Source organism: Aethalodelphis obliquidens, unplaced genomic scaffold, assembly GCF_003676395.1.
Source record: "Aethalodelphis obliquidens isolate GAN/ISIS:26980383/991018 unplaced genomic scaffold, ASM367639v1 scaffold1, whole genome shotgun sequence".
NCBI classification, from domain to species: Eukaryota; Metazoa; Chordata; class Mammalia; order Artiodactyla; family Delphinidae; genus Aethalodelphis; species Aethalodelphis obliquidens.
The window spans coordinates 71,047,488-71,063,885 of NW_020837945.1; the positions used below are offsets into that span (position 1 = coordinate 71,047,488).

Here is a 16,398-nt window from a genome sequence, read left to right on the forward strand (position 1 = left end):
AATGGAAAAAATATTAAAAAATTTTGAAGGAAGAAAAAGGAGAGTTGTGTCAATCTAAAACTTGCTCTTTCTCTTGTGGGTTGCCATCCTGATACTGATGTCCATATCTAACCAGCAGTCTAAAAAAAACCTGCCAGTCATCTTGAATGCATATTCTGCCTCATTTTCCACCTGAGGTTGGTCCCTCAATCATGTCACTTCTACCCCTGAAATATTCATCATTCTAAACTGCAATTATAATCACATTATTCCTCTCAAATTCTTTCTGTGTTTCCTGATTGTCTACACTAAGATAAACTTCTATCTCCCTGACATGGGACATGAGGCCCTTGTCACATGGCCCTTAGCTTACCTCTCTAGCTACATCCTTTGCCATTTACACCAACACCTTGTGAATGATCTATTCTGAACAACTTAAGAAATCCTTGAATATGCCATGATCTTCCTTAGCTTTTTAGTCTAGAAATACTATGCCCAGAATGCTGTTCTCCCTGTCTGTACTGCTGGCAAATTCCTACTCATACATCAAGAATTAGTTCAAATTTTACCTCCTCTGGGAAGGCTTTCCTGAACTTTCCAGGCACAGTTGAAGTGGCCCCTTTTTCGTATTCCCATAGCACACTTCTTACATACCTCTTTTATAACATCACACACAGCTGTAAGTTATTGTTTACATGCCTACTTTTTCTCTAGTATAAGTGAGACCCGGAAGGCAGGGGCTGGACTCTATTCATATTTGTACCCTTAGCATTCTGCACAGTGCCTGCCTCTGTACTTAACAAATGTCTGATGAAGAGCCAACTTTTTTTTAAGCATTATAAACTTACTACAGCTGGTGAGGGAACGTGAATGCTTGGGACAGATCGAGGCCGCACATGATTGGCCAAATGGCAAAGAACAACACCATCGGTTAGAGCTGCTCCAAGATCACAAGGCAGAGATACTTTTAACCGGTACTCAATATGCTAAAAGAACAGGAAAATGTGAAATATATTAATTCAAGAGTGGCTGACACACAGGACATAATGGAGTCACAATGGAATATTTTTAATTAGAAATCAAGTTAAAAAGCAAATAACTTAAGTACCACAATCTCTATTTTATCTTTCTATCCTAAGTCAATAACTTAAGGAGATCATATATATATATACATATGTATGGCAGCCAGGCGACAGTGCTGCAAAGTTCCACAACAGAATTCATTTACAATTTTCTGACTAAAAAACAAAAACAACTAGATCCAATTTTAAAATAAACACTACGTATGATGTAAGTGTGGTATGTATCAATATATGTATATGTGTACATACATATGAATTATTATTACTCTAACAAGATTTCTTTAAATCATGAGGCAGAAAAAAATTTTAAATGAGTAGGGTCAGGGGTTGAGCTTTATGGAATAACCCATCTCATTTTCCTAGTAAACAAGTGAAAAAATTCATCACACAACGGGCATCACAGCCCACAATGGACACTTGTTGATTCTATTAAAAATTATAAGTCAAATGAACAAGTGATGCCAGGATTATGGGCTACACCAGTATCACTGAAAAATGTAATTCAAAGGCAATGTACATACTTTCCGTAGTTGATCTATTAATTCCAGCTCTTCTTCTCTCTGTCTTGAATTCTGTCTTGTTACCGGATCTTTAAAATCAGTGGTAGGTGCAGAAGATGAAAGAAGGGGTGACGCATGACCTAAAAAATATTGGTACGTAAGATAGAAAGTGACTGCCAGTGCTGCAAAAATACTCAGATCCACCTGATCACAGTTTCCTTGAAAGTACAGCACTTTCTACTTCTGGAGTGACCTTTTAAAAAAAGTTTTTATTATGGAAATTTTAAAATATGCACAATAATAGGGAGAATAGTATGAAAAACTACCAAATGTCCATTACCCATTTGGCTCAACTACTTTGTGTGTTTGATTACATCCATTTAAAAACGTTTCTATTGAAAAATATTGCATGCAAAAAATTAGACAAATCATAAGCAAACAGCTGAATAAATTATCATCACAAAGCAGACACAAGCAAGTCAATAAATGCAACATTACCAACACCCAGGAGACCCTCTCATGTTCCCTACCCATCAGTATCAGTACCCAACAGTTATTTCTAGTACCACAGGTTCTAACTATGTACCTCCTGGCTTCTAACACCACAGATTAGTTTTGTCCATTTTTAAACTTTCTACATATAAAACCGTATTATATGTGTGTATGTTTTTATGTTTGGCTTCTTTTGATCAACATTATAAGATTTATCCACGTTGTTATGTATATTAATGTGTTCATTTTCATTGCTTATTTAGTATCCCATTGTACAAATATACACAATTATTTATCCATTCTATTGTTGATGGACATTCAGTTTGGGGCTATTATGAATAATGTTGCTATGAATAATTTGGACATATCTTTTGGTACAGATGTGTACATATTTCAGAAAGCAAAATTACTAGTTATAGGATATACAAGGGTTCACCATTAGCAGATAATGTAAACAGTTTTCCATGCTAATTAACAATCCCACCAGCAGTGCATCTCTGGTTTGAGTTTAAATCTCACTGTGAGTGTATCTATCAGTTATGTTAAAAATAGTTATTTTCGGAGTGAAATGTCTGTTTCCACTTCTAGGTAACTTCTTTGGGGGTCAGGCAGAAATTTGCCACATTAACTAAAAACCATGAGACTAAATAGTTTGGTTTTTTAAAAATTACTGATTCATTTCTTTAACAACACAGAAAACAGCTTTTACCAACAGAAAAATCTGAAAAAGAGCACACTACAGAGAGAAGGGACATTCCCTGAAGCCCTGAAAGAGTAATTTTTTTGTTCAAACACTATAACCTGCTTTTAGGTGGTACTGAGAAACTTTCTGACCAAAATGATTTCAAACAAGATTAAGATTCTCTTCCTTTAATATCAGTGAGATCACAGACAAACGCAGAGTTTAAAACTTTTGCCTTGGTGACATCTCAGGGTAGAAGTTTATTTATTTATTTGTTTGTTTGTCTGGCCTCACCGCGCGGCTTGCGGGATCTTAGTTCCCTGACTCAGGGTTGAACCAGGGCCCTGGCAGTGACCGCGCAGGGTCCTAACCACTGGCCTGCCAGGGAATTCCCAGGGTAGAAGTTTAAAAGCATGTAATGTATAATGTCATTGTATAACCACCATCCCCCAACCCCCCCCAATGCCCCTTTTAGCACTGCCACCTACCTTTATTTGTTTCTGCCCTGACAGCTCCTCTGAAAAGGAAACTTTCAGGGCGCTGGGCCTGGTTTCTCTGAATAGCAGCAGGAAAAGAATATGCAGGGGAATGATGAACTGAATCAGCATGGAAAAGCAAAATAAGATTAAAGAAGATGGAAAAAATTAAATATAATAACAGACACATGACAAAAGTTCAATAAATGGCAAATGAAGAAAAAAGTTAAATATTGCAATGATATAAAATGATAATTTTGTTTATTAATAGAAAATCTGGTATAGGAAAGTAACCTCCAGGACTTCCCTCATGAGCTAAAGGTTAAGACTCCACGCTCCCAATGCAGGGGGCCCAGGTTCGATCCCTGGTCAGGGAACTACATCCCGCATGCCACAACTAAAATATCCTGCATACCGCAACTAAAAATCATGCCGCAACTCAGACCTGGAGCAGCCAAATAAATAAATACTTAAAAAAAGAAGAAAAGAAAAGTAACCCTGAAAGTGGGAGGGCTGCTTGTATGTATTTTTATTTTTTGGGGGGCTGGGCTGCACAGCTTGTGGGACCTCAGTTTCCCAACAAGGGACTGAACCTAGGCCATGGCAGTAAAAGCCTGGAATCCTAACCACTACACTACCAGGGAAATCCCTGTTTGTATGTATTTTTAATTGTCATGTTACTTTTGGTATTCAATAAAGGCAAAATGAATGTTAATATATTAAATATAGTCTCTTGCAAACATACAGCCCTGCTAGCTCTTGCTCATTTTTTCATATCAAATGGCTGAGTGGTTGAACGACTAGTTGAATTAAAAAGTGAAAAATGTGCAGAGTTCCCAATTTTGTGCCTGATTTCTCATTTCAGAAAAGGAAGCCACAGCCATCTAAGGAGCAATTTATCAGGAAAATCCTGGTAAAGAATTATAATTGGGAAGTGGTTAATTGCACTTTTGTGTCTATTACCTGTTTCTGTTGTAGGTGAACTTGATATAGCATTAGATCTGTGATCATTCTGTGGAGAAACATAGATACATCAATAATTATTATTCAAGAAGAGGTACTTTCCACATTTACGGAAAGTACCTCTTTCCACATTTGGGATTATATCAATAAAAGAAAAAAAACATGCAACTCTCCTCCAAAATTAAGTCTAGAAATGAGAATTTGTATAATAATTCTGAATATTTTTTAAGGCCAAAGTTTTTTTTAAATTAATTTTTATTGGAGTACAGTTGCTTTACAATGTCGTGTTAGTTTCTACTGTACAGCAAAGTAAATCAACTATATGTATACATATATCCCCTCTTTTTTGGATTTCCTTCTCATTTAGGTCACCACAAAGCATTGAGTAGAGTTCCCTGTGCTATACAGTAGGTTCTCATTAGTTATCTATTTTATACATAGTATCAATAGTGTATATATGTCAATCCCAATCTCCCAATTCATCCCACCACCCCCCCAAGGCCAAACTTTATTTAGTTCTAGAGAATATAAGATCTATGTAATGCATTCTCTAAAGATAGTCCTATTATATAACAGGCCTTTCCTATGACTGTGAAAAATGAAATCATCTTAAGGCAGAAAATTTTATTGGGGAATGTATAGAAGAGAATAAAATTTTATTTTATAATAGTATTTTTCTGACATACTTTCTAAAGTATTCCTACCCCCCTCCTTGAGTAATGTTTTAAGAAAGAGTGATGAAGGTTTCTTCATTTCAGTTAGGAAATGAGGTATTTAAAGATGATAGTTGTATTTCGAGACTAGTATTTGAATCCAAGATGTTTTTAATTTATTGACCGAAGGAACTGTAAAGAAGGAGGAAGAACTAGCTCAACTGGTATAGAGTGTACCTAAAAAAAGGGAACAGAGTTAAGCTAATTTAAGAGGAAGCGTTGGTTAGCTGGGTTAAAAATATTGAAGACTTGGCAGAGGAGTAGAATCAAGAAAAGCTAGAATAACAACAGGTTTTCAGGCCTTGATAGCTAGTTATATTCAATAACCATTGAGTTGTACTCAATAATTTATGATAACTGAGACACATTTTTGAACAGAATGACTTTAAAACACACACACAAATACACACACACATACACACTCCCATGTTTTTTTCTCCCTTTTGGTTTTCAATATTTTCAGAAATCTTTTATCTGAAGTTGGAGTTGGGTCAGGTGAGATTAATGATGACAGGAAATTTTAACTGCTATAAATAAGTAAATAAACAGAAGCCATGCTGTTGAGAAAATTCTTGGACTGATCTGAAAGACAATTCTGTGGTAATGTTTCCTTGGTTTGATACTCTTAGACCGAGAATTAAGACTTAAAAAGTAAGCTGCGCTCCTGAGTGAAGCAATGTATTACATCTTCATTAGTGAAAAAGACAACATGTTCATCAAGTTTAAAGATGCCAATAAACTAAGTTTAGGATGCTGAGAAGAAATGAAAATTTAAATAACAAACTTAATTTAAAATAAGAACAACAGGCACTAGTAAAAGGAATAAATGGGCCAATGAGGCAAAAGCTGGATATCTTTTTAAGGAAACAAAATACTATCCTTATTTTCAAGGAAGATGAGGTAGAAGGAGAAAGCTAGGACCAATGGTACAAACAGAAAAACATAAAAAGTAGAGATTATTCCAGATACAGAGGAAAAAAATTTTAAATTTAAAAAGGCCTATTACAGTGAGATAGACTAGAAACTTTAACATATTTAGGAATAAACAATAAAGTTATTAGACAACTCTATTAGATTAGAAGGAAGAGCTGAAACACATTCTACTGAATGGCAGCAAATGTTCTCTACCTCCAGAAATACCAAAAGATAACATACAGTTGGGTGTAATGAAAAACAAAGCCAGAAAAGAGGGGACTTACAAAATGGTGATTTTAAAAATATATTTTTATTCAAACTATAAATCTAACTGCTTACATTCTAGGATACTGAAATAATTAGTTCAAATCACGCTGAGGCCATTGACTGGTATATCTGAGAACTTTTGGAGAACTGGAGAGCAAAAAATGGAAACTGATACAAAGTCAACTTTTAGTGCCTAGTTAAGCAACAAAAGAAATAAAATCATGCCTAAATATAGTATATACCTGCTGCAGAGTAACTGAGATACCAAAAAATAAAGAATAAATATTTTTAAACTAATCATTTGACAGTGCAGCAGGTCTGACAGGAAGAATGTTAGACATTACACAACTTCTGGCACATTCAGATTTGGCCTTACTCAACTAAAATTCTAGGGGAGGATAAGCCCCAATGCCCTAAGGTATCCATTGAGTGTAACGAATTAACTTTTCTCCTATATACCTAGAATGGTACTAGTTATATACCTTCCTTGAAAAAATTTTGAAAACAGTCCCTCAAATAATTTTCTTTGTAGTTCAAATAACGAACCTAGCTGAGAAAGGCTAGCAAAAGGTTAATATAGAAGAGAATTATAAAGTTTTATCAGGTGTCATCCAGGTATGTGTAGCTTCAATAATAACCAGAGAGAAGGTTTATCAGGTTTACAGATGTTATAAAGTTGGAGTCAGCATTTAGAAGGACATGATGCAAGAATTTGAAAATATTCCGGGAAATCAGAAAATTTTAAATGTTCGAAAAGCAAAATTAAATATTTAGGAAAACAAAAGATACAAAGTTTAGAAATTAATTATCATTTAGGAATATAACTAAAATATCTGAGAATTACAATGGATACACAGCAAAATGAATACCAAAATGGAAAAAGCCAACCTAATGCTCAGCATAAGACGTGAATAACCCTTGTTTCATGCTCAGTATTACGTGGGCTCTAATGAGGGATATATTTCTAGTTGGGAACTGTGAAGCCAAAATGGAGGGCAGAGAACTTGTGAAAGTTCATAAGGACAAACAGGCTAGGAAAGGCACATAAAAGGGCCAAAGCTTATTTACGGAGAAGACACGGGTGGCATCATAACAGTTTTCAAATATAAAGATTCTCCACATAAGGACTGCTAAGTAACTAGAAAATCTCCACTCTGGAAAGAAAAGAAGAAATAGGTGTAAACCACAGGAGGACAGATATAAGTTAGACAAGGAGAGGACCTTGTTGACAGTCAGGATTATGAATCATTTCTTAGGTATCATATGATAATAAGTATGGAATTACCATCCCTAGAGGTCTTTAAAAAATAAAATACCACAGGTTTTTAATTTAGACTTCCAGGCCATGTGATCTCCATTGTAACTATTCCTACTCTGCTTTTAAGTGCAAAAGCAGCCATAGACAAATGGGCGTGGCTGTATGTCACTAAAACTATTTACAGAAACAGGTGGCCTAGGGACCATAGCTTGCTGACCTCTACTGTAATAGGGTTTTGGCAGTGACACTTTGGGGGACTGATACTCAAATTATTTTGCATGCACATTAGACAACAGAGTTAACTCAATATCATATATTAACCAAAGTAACATAGTAACTCATGACAAAAAAACCCCAACCCTTTGATAAGAAAATTAGAAGGACATTTCAAACAAAAATCTCAATATAAAGAATTAACAAAGGCTCTATGTTTCTGGCATAATAAAACTTCCAAAAAATTTCAAGTGAAATTAATGTTAAACTTAGCTTCATAAGCTTAGTTATATTTCATACAATTCTAGATTTCAGACTGTTGTTAGACCAATCCATTGGGAAATTTAAGATCTCCCGGGCAAATCCCCTCCTCAAAGTTCCTGGTAAATTACAATAACAAGATATACCTTAAGAGGCCTGAAGGCAGAAGAATGAGGCAGGGTAGCAGCACAGCCCACTTGATTCACACCTGACAGCGACTAAATGGCAAAAGAGAAAGAGAAGAAACAGAAGGCAGCATTTATGTTAGCAAAACGTCAGACAGGCAGGCAGGCAGATCTTGTCAGTAAAATTAGCAAAGGAAAGGTCACTGACAAACTTTCAAATGGTTTACCAAGATATTGATAGGGCAGAAAGAGAATAGTTGGGGGGAAAAAACCCTATAATTTATTAAACACAGTTTTCCACCTGTTTAATTCAAATTATTTCAATACCTCATACCACATTAATCAAGAAATGAAAGGCATGACTTATTAAACATGATTTTATATAGAAATAAAACTGAGTACATCAAATTTTTTTTAGCAAAATAGCCTTAGAAACAAATGAGTCCTGTGCTGTTCCTATGACAGGGGAAACAAATCCAGTCAAAGAGCTCATTTTAACTGATCAGAATTGGCATGAATAAGAGCAACATCTTTTCAATATTAATCCAAATTAGATTTATTATAATTCAGTTTAATGGCTCTGATGTGAGAAGCCAGGACATGAGGATTTTGCATCACACCTTAAGGATGAACCAGCATTTCATTTCTGCTTCTGTAAAAGTCCAAATGACCTCTGAGAAGTTAAGTACAATTTTCCTTTTCTTTGAATCCTTTATCCTTTCACCAGCCTACATAAAACTAGTTAGATATATTAGAGATACAATTAGAGACAGTAAGTGTTAGAATCCATTGTACAGAATTTTTATTACAGATAAAAGCTGCTCAAAACATGACAATTTTTTCATTTGGTGGGGAGTGGAAATCAGAGAAGACAGAACTTTCACAAAGGGCGTTGAGTAAGATTGTATCTATTAAAAATGCCAAAGGCTTAAAGATATTAAAGTCTTTATAAGTTAAATAATTTTTAAAAATTTAAACTACAATCACAAATATCTGAATCATGGGATAAATGAACAAGAACACATGTGGTGTTTAGGAAAAGGTGAGTAGGATGGTCAATATGATAAATACAACTATATTTTTAATGAGTTGATAGATAGCAATGTCTTTTTCGTGTGTGCAAAACAAAGCATGTAACACACACTGCAACATTATCTTAAGGCAGAAGAAAGTGAGGAAAGAAATGTACCAAAGAACAAGGCTGTGACAGCAGTCTTACATTGTATATGCCTTCACCTGTTTAGATTTCCTGGGCCTCCTTACGATCAAATGGACTTGAATTACTGTCTATCTCAAATATAAAAAGGCTAGGGCTTCCCTGGTGGCGCAGTGGTTGAGAGTCCACCTGCCGATGCAGGGGACACGGGTTCGTGCCCCGGTCTGGGAGGATACCACATGCCGCGAAGCGGCTGGGCCCGTGAGCCATGGCCGCTGAGCCTGCGCGCCCGGAACCTGTGCTCCGCAACGGGAGAGGCCACAACAGTGAGAGGCCCGCGTACCGCAAAAAAAAAAAAAAAAGGCTAAAAGCCACTATGCTGGCAAAGAAGGAAAAAAGGATGGAAGGAAGAGGAAATGAAATGAGCCTAGATCCTTTCTAGTGTCTAGAGATGGGATGTAGATACATGTGGGACATATATGAAAGCAACAGAAGCCTGAAGGGCAATCCTAAGAGAATGTTAGTGTAACTGATATTAAACATTACCAACAGTTATTTCAAATCCCATATTTCAAGGTCTTTAAATCAAATCCAACATTTACTTGCTATATCATCAGAACTTATCTTGAAACAATTTTTTTTGAGATTTTTTTTTCTGATTGTGATTTTATTTTTTATTTTTTTATTTTGGCCACACCATACAGCTTGTGGGATCTCAGCTCCCCAGCCAGGGATTGAACTGGGGCCACTGCAGTGAAAACGCCGAATCCTAACCACTAGACCACCAGGGAACTCCCCTAATGAGCAATTATTAGATGTACAGAATACATCAGGAATTATTCACTCAGGAATTATTTATTAAGCAACTAATATATCCCAGGAATTATGGTAGGGATTGAGTATACATAGGTAAGTGCAACAGAGAATATCCCTGTGCCCATGAAGCTTACAGTCTAGTAGTCTATTGGGGGTGGGGGAGAGGGGGAGATACAAAACAATAAACACCCACCTAAAAGTGCTATGAAGAAAAAAAAAGAACAGTGGAGACAAATTTGATTTGGGGGTAGGGGTGTTGCAGAAAAGCCATTTTAAGGGTGTGATATTTAAGTTGATACCAGATAGATCAGTAGGAATTAACCAACGGGTATATGCAGGGAATGAGAGGCATTCCATGCAGAGGGAGGAGCATTTGCAAAGATCCTGAGGTGGGAAAGGGCTTGCCATATTTTCAGAGCTGAAAAAATGCTGATATAGCATGACCCCAGAGATGAGAGATACATAGTACCCAGAGTACACAGGAGCTTATGGGCCATGTTAAGAAGTTTGGAACCTACTCTAAAGGGTTTGTAGGCTGTGTTAAGAAGTATATGGATTTTGGAACTTCCCTGGTGGTCCAGTGGTAAAGAATCTGCCTTCCAGTGCAGGGGACACTAGTTCAATCCCTGGTCGGGGAACTAAGATCCCACATGCCGCAGGGCAACTAAATCTGCACGCCACAGCTACTGAGCTCACGCACCTCAACAAGAGAGCCTGTGTGCTGCAAACCACAGAGTCCACAGGCTCTGGAACCTGCGCACCACAACTACAGAGCCCACGTGCTCTGGAGTCTGCGCGCCACAACTAGAGAAAACGCTCACGCCACAACTAGAGAGAAGCTCACATGCTGCAACTAAGACCTGACGCAGCCAAAAAAATAAATAAAATAAATAATACATCTAAAAAAAAAAGTATATGGACTTTATTCTACTATATGAAGCCACTGGAAAGTAGTTTTGAGAAGATCAGAGGTATGATTTAAAAAATGACTATTTTTGTAATACATGTTGGACACTATTTGGCATGCAAAAATATGTGAGACATGGTTCTTGTTTTTAAAGGCCATCTAATTTAGGCCAGACATGAATACTGTTAAGTAAAATATAAGTGTATGTATTTTGAAAATGGCTGAAATTACAAATTTCACGCTAAGGGGATTTTATTGTTTTTCCAAATTCCACTTTTTCCTTGACAAAAACGCCTGGGCATTCAGCACTTACTATATGTGTTATTAAATCTCATCTTCAGTTTCCTAAAGTGTTTCAAAGTATTTTCAATTACAGTACAGGAGGCAATATAGCACAGTGTTCATGCACGTTCTCACGTCACTTGGATCTAGATTTGAACCCAGCCTTGTACTTACTAGCTGTGACCTTGGAGAAGTCACATTCTGGACAAAACATTTGGTGCCTCAGTAATCATTTGTAAAATGGTGATAAGTTTAACCTTAACTCTTAAGGCTGCTGTGAGGAGTGAATGAGATAATTCTGGTAAAGTGTCTGGATCACCATAGGCTCTCAATATTTTTCTACATTAAATTGTTATTTGCTTCTCATGCCAATTAACTTTGACTAAAACTCCAGAGGCTTATTTCTTTATAAGACTGCCAGTTAAAATGTGCTATAGCCATCTTAAAGGAAATGATGATTACAGAACACAGAAATTCTGACAATGAAAGTTTATGTAATAGAAATCTCATGCTCAAGTATGCAGTTCATGCAGTAGTATGCACAATGGCGGCAGTTACTAGCTCTTAAGACAGGAATTGCTACAGACAATAGGCTTTTGAATTGCTAGTCTTCAATACTATGGTGAAAAAAATAACATAAAACATGATGGGAAAAGCAATTATGTACATGGTTAGAATTCTGCAAAGCTGACAAAGTAAGACTCTCAATAAAGCTCTGAAGTTATACTCATTTTCAGCTGATGAAACAGGCAATAAAAGTAAACCAGTGTGTTTTAATGTATCTTCTAAATTTGCATGTGTCCAATAAAATCAAATACAAAATTAAAAAAAAAAGTAAACCAATATTAAAAATGATCAGTAGTGGGGCTTCCTTGGTGGTGCAGTGGTTGAGAGTCTGCCTGCCGATGCAGGGGACACGGGTTCGTGCCCTGGTCCGGGAAGATCCCACATGCCGCAGAGTGGCTGGGCCTGTGAGCCATGGCCGCTGAGCCTGCGCGTTCGGAGCCTCTGCTCCGCAGCGGGAGAGGCCACAACAGTGAGAGGCCCGCGCAAAAAAAAAAAAAAAAAAGATCAGTAGACAGCATTCCAAGTTAATGTTTCCCTGAGTTTAAGATATAAAATGGGTATGGAGGGATAATCTTGAGATCTCAAAGTTTGGGATTTTCAGTAGGTTAAAACAGATAATAAAATAGGATGCCAAATATACATTTGTATAATTAGCATCATGAAGTAAGGGAACCATTCATCATACAGGTGACTTATAAGACAAAACAGTGATTAATAAAGTTCACCTGGAATTAGAAACATTTCAAAAACGAATATATTATTCCCTCTCCTCCAAACACACATACAAAGCCAATATGGTTCTCAATGCAAATGTTTTACTTTTGGAAACACTAACAAAGATATTTGAATCACATCTGCAGAACACTTGGAACACTGGGTAAATCATTAAAAGTAATGTAGGGAGACAGTTCTAGCTATTTGTAAAGCATTTAGTAATGATGCTCATCATGTTTTATGGTATTTAGATCAATTCAGAATGAAAAGTACAGTAGCTATTCCCCAAATCTCTAGACAAAGCAATGTAAAATTCCATTTTGTGCAAGGTTCTTACCACTAACAAGGCACTATCATCAGTGTGCTGAGACCTTCTGGATGGGAAGGGACACTGGAGAGGTGGAGAAAAATGAAGCAATGTCAAAAACAAGCTATGCACACACATGACGAGTTTCACAAATACACAAGCAAAGAGACATATTAACACATACTTGTGAAGATGCTGACATACAGGACCACATTCACAATCATTCAGAGTTCATGCATTAAAATAGCTAATAAGTTGTTTCTGAGTAACGATTTTCTCCCAAAGAACTTAAACAACTGCAAATATGATCTTATTGCATAAAAACTTTCTAAAGCAAGGAGGGGAATAGGAATTATTCTCTGTTCTGAGAAGAGAAAGCTGAAGATGTAGCAGTAACATAAAGAATTTGTGGTCATTTAGTGAGCCAGTGACAAATTTAAAACAATAAACCCAAGAGTCATGATTTCTAGTCTAGGCATCTCTTCATTACCTTTCTCAGACAAAACAAGGGTACAACTGGAAATTTTAAAACTATACATGTTATTTTCCTGAGGAGCTTTAGTTTTCAGATAATGAATTACTCCAGAATGACCAGTAAGGAAATGTTGGGTAAAAAAGAAAGAGTGTATTAACTTATCAAACTTTGACTGCCAAAGGTTTGTACAGAGTTATTACCATGTGAAGAAAAGACAACTGGAAAGTGCTTGAGTGAATCTTTCAGGTACTATACCAATGCATAAGCTCTCAAATAAATAACCAAAAATAGTTATTATATGTCCAATAAGATTAAAAAAAACTTTATAATGGATAATTTAAAACATTTCAAACAATACATCTTACCATTCCAGAAACACTTGTGCTTTGAAAACATTGTGCTGAAGATTGATGCTTGTAATGCCCCATGTATTAGGTTTTCAAATAACTTATTTTACAAAAATCAAAGTCAACACTCACATGAAATAATGCCTGTGGACCCTCTCTACTTAGAAACCCCACTGTCATCTCCTGTTCAACGTAACCAAAAAAACCCCTCAATTTCCCATACTAACTGGGTATTTCCCCCCAATTTGCTAATTTCTGTTATTATGTCAATTAATAATATCACAGTATCTGTATAGTGAGTGTTTTACAATGTGTTCTTATACACAGTATCTCAAGTGATTCTTCTTACTCTGTGAGATAAACAAACATCATAATCATATTCTTTTAAAGATGAGAAACTTGAGGATAGAGAGGTTATATGATATGTGCAAGGTTACAAAGTTAGTAAGTAGCATAATTGAGATCTGCACCTATGCCTTCTGAACCCAAATCCAACATTCTTTCCACAAAGCTAAATCCCATTAAAACCATTCTTTTAGCCTCAAACCCTTGCTTTGGAACCTTTTTTTTTCACTCATTTTCAGTGATTTATTTAACATTCACTACACATCTATGTAAGACATAATGATGCTTCTCTTGAAATCTCTCTTATAGTTAATTTATAAAACCCTTTGTGGTAGTAGGGGGTGCAGCATACACCATACTAGTAAATAGGTGAAGCCATAATAATTCTGAAATAATTAATACTTAATAGTTAAACATTAAACATATGAAGAAAATAAAGGCACAGAATGGCTCAGTAACTTTCCAAAAGTCAAGCACATACCAAGTAGCAAAGCTGGATTCAAATTCAGATATTTCCGATTCTAAGCCCTTACCACAGGACGACACTGCCTTTCCTTAGGAAAATTAGAAATCATCTAGTCTTATGCCTTCATTTTGTACCCTAATCTAATTATTGCAATTACTCTCTATTTCATTTTCCTTCTTTCCTCATCTCTTTCTAACATATTCTAACATGAGTAGATTAGTTTTTCAGAAGTACCTTCCCTGTCTTTTCTCCTGCTTAAGAACTAAAATTGTTCTTTTCTGCCTAATTGTTCAAGATCAAACTCTAATTTGACATTTAATCAAGGCTATCTACAATGTAATTATCTCTTACTAGTTATATGACTTCTACAGAAGGCAAGCTAAATGAGTTAATTTATGTAAAATGTATAGAACAACACTTAGGACATAGTATGTGTTAGCCATTATCGTTTACTGAGAGTCAGTATAGCATTCTGGTCATAGACCAGGGTTTGGAGCCAGCCTGTCCTTTTTTTTTTTTTCTTTCCAGTTTTATTGAAATGTAATTGACATACAGCACTGTATAAGTTTAAGGTGTAATAAGCATAATGATCTGACTTACATACATGATGAAATGATTACCACAATAAGTTTAGTGAACATCCACCATCTCATAAAGATAACAAAAGAAAAAGAAAAAAAATGATGAAATGATGAGAACTCTTAGGATTTTCTCTCTTAACAACTTTCACATTTAACATATATTTTGTACATTGCATCCCTAACTCTTATTTATCTTATAACTGGAAGTTTGTACCTTTTGGCCACCTTCAGCCAATTCTCCTTCCCCCATGCCCTGTTTCTGGTAACCACAATTCTGACCTCTTTTTCTATTAGCTTGTCTGTTTGTTTTTGAAGTATAACTGACCTACAACACTATGTTAGTTCCTGGTGCAAAAGACAGTGATTTGATATTTCTATATATTACAAGGTGATCACCATGATAAGTCTAGTTACCATCTAGACTTTTTTTTTTAAAGAAACTGTTTATTTTCCATCAGCTTTATTTCCATTTTCTGTTCAGCCTGTCTTGATTAGAATCTTTGCTCTGCCACTTACTAGCTGAGTATTTAACCTTAGGAAAATTGTTATCCTCCCTGAGCATCAGAGATCATCATCACAGGCTTGATACATTTGAAAAAATATAAGAGAATTTATTATGTGTATGGTACTTAAAGAAGATATACTTTGGCTAGAGTTATGAAACAAGAGAGAAAGCAGCTAGAAGATGAGTGATTCATTTGTTCAATCATTCATTTAAAAAATATTTATTGAGCTTTACTAGGGGCTAAGACCTGCTTAAATCTAGCGATATAGCAGTGAATAAACATGACAGACATGGTCCCTGTCTTCATGGAGTTTATGGATAAATGGGAGAGACAGATATGTCGTGTGTGTGTGTGTGTGTGCGTGCGCGCGGGCGCGTGCGTGTGTGTGTATGTTTTTGGCCACACCACGTGGCTTGTGGGATTTTAGTTCCCCGACCAGGGATCAAACCCAGGCCCTTCGCAGTGAGAATGTGGAGTCCTAACCATTGGACCACCAGATAATTCCTGGGAGAGACAGATATTAAACAAGCAAAAATATAAATAATTATTTAACTATAAAGAAAAAATTCCCAAGGTGATTTCAGAACAAAAAGACAAGTAACACAGGCAAAAAATTGAACCAGGTTTAGAGGCAACTACAGAGGCTGATTAAAAAAAGAAGTGTTAACAGGGGTTGTTAATTGAGTAGATGTGGAGAAAACAGAAAGTAAAGAATCAAAGATGACTGAAGTATTAAACCTGTGAGCCTTGCAAATTTTTGGTATTCCCTAGAGGTAAGGAAGTCAGTGATAGGTTCAGATAACAATAGTTTATATTTGCATGGCACTTTACAGTTTACATAAAGCATTTTCACTTTCCTGATACACTAGAGATTTAGGAAATGGCAGCTGGATAGTAAAGTGATATGTCTAACGACAGATAGGTAGTTAAGAGTAGAGACTATCACTGTCCTAAAAGCAAGATCAATCAATCACTTCTGATTGTCCTCAAGCCTATCTACATA

The 16,398-nt window shown here is 36.0% G+C and overlaps 1 protein-coding gene across 8 annotated transcripts in view; it reads right to left on the reverse strand.

Annotated features, from left to right (window-relative positions):
- Window positions 1-16,398, reverse strand: part of LRCH3 (leucine rich repeats and calponin homology domain containing 3) — a 114,546-nt gene that overhangs the window by 15,233 nt on the left and 82,915 nt on the right. For 2 of the 8 annotated variants that reach the window (XM_027107264.1, XM_027107243.1), the window contains exons 13-18: window positions 12,706-12,759; window positions 7,948-8,019; window positions 4,175-4,223; window positions 3,224-3,331; window positions 1,583-1,701; window positions 828-965 (exon numbers count right to left, since the gene is read on the reverse strand). In XM_027107264.1, the coding sequence (XP_026963065.1) occupies window positions 828-965; window positions 1,583-1,701; window positions 3,224-3,331; window positions 4,175-4,223; window positions 7,948-8,019; window positions 12,706-12,759 (540 nt within the window). The remainder of the gene's footprint in view (window positions 1-827; window positions 966-1,582; window positions 1,702-3,223; window positions 3,332-4,174; window positions 4,224-7,947; window positions 8,020-12,705; window positions 12,760-16,398) is intronic. The other 6 variants (XM_027107302.1, XM_027107286.1, XM_027107297.1 and 3 more) reach the window with 4 other exon arrangements.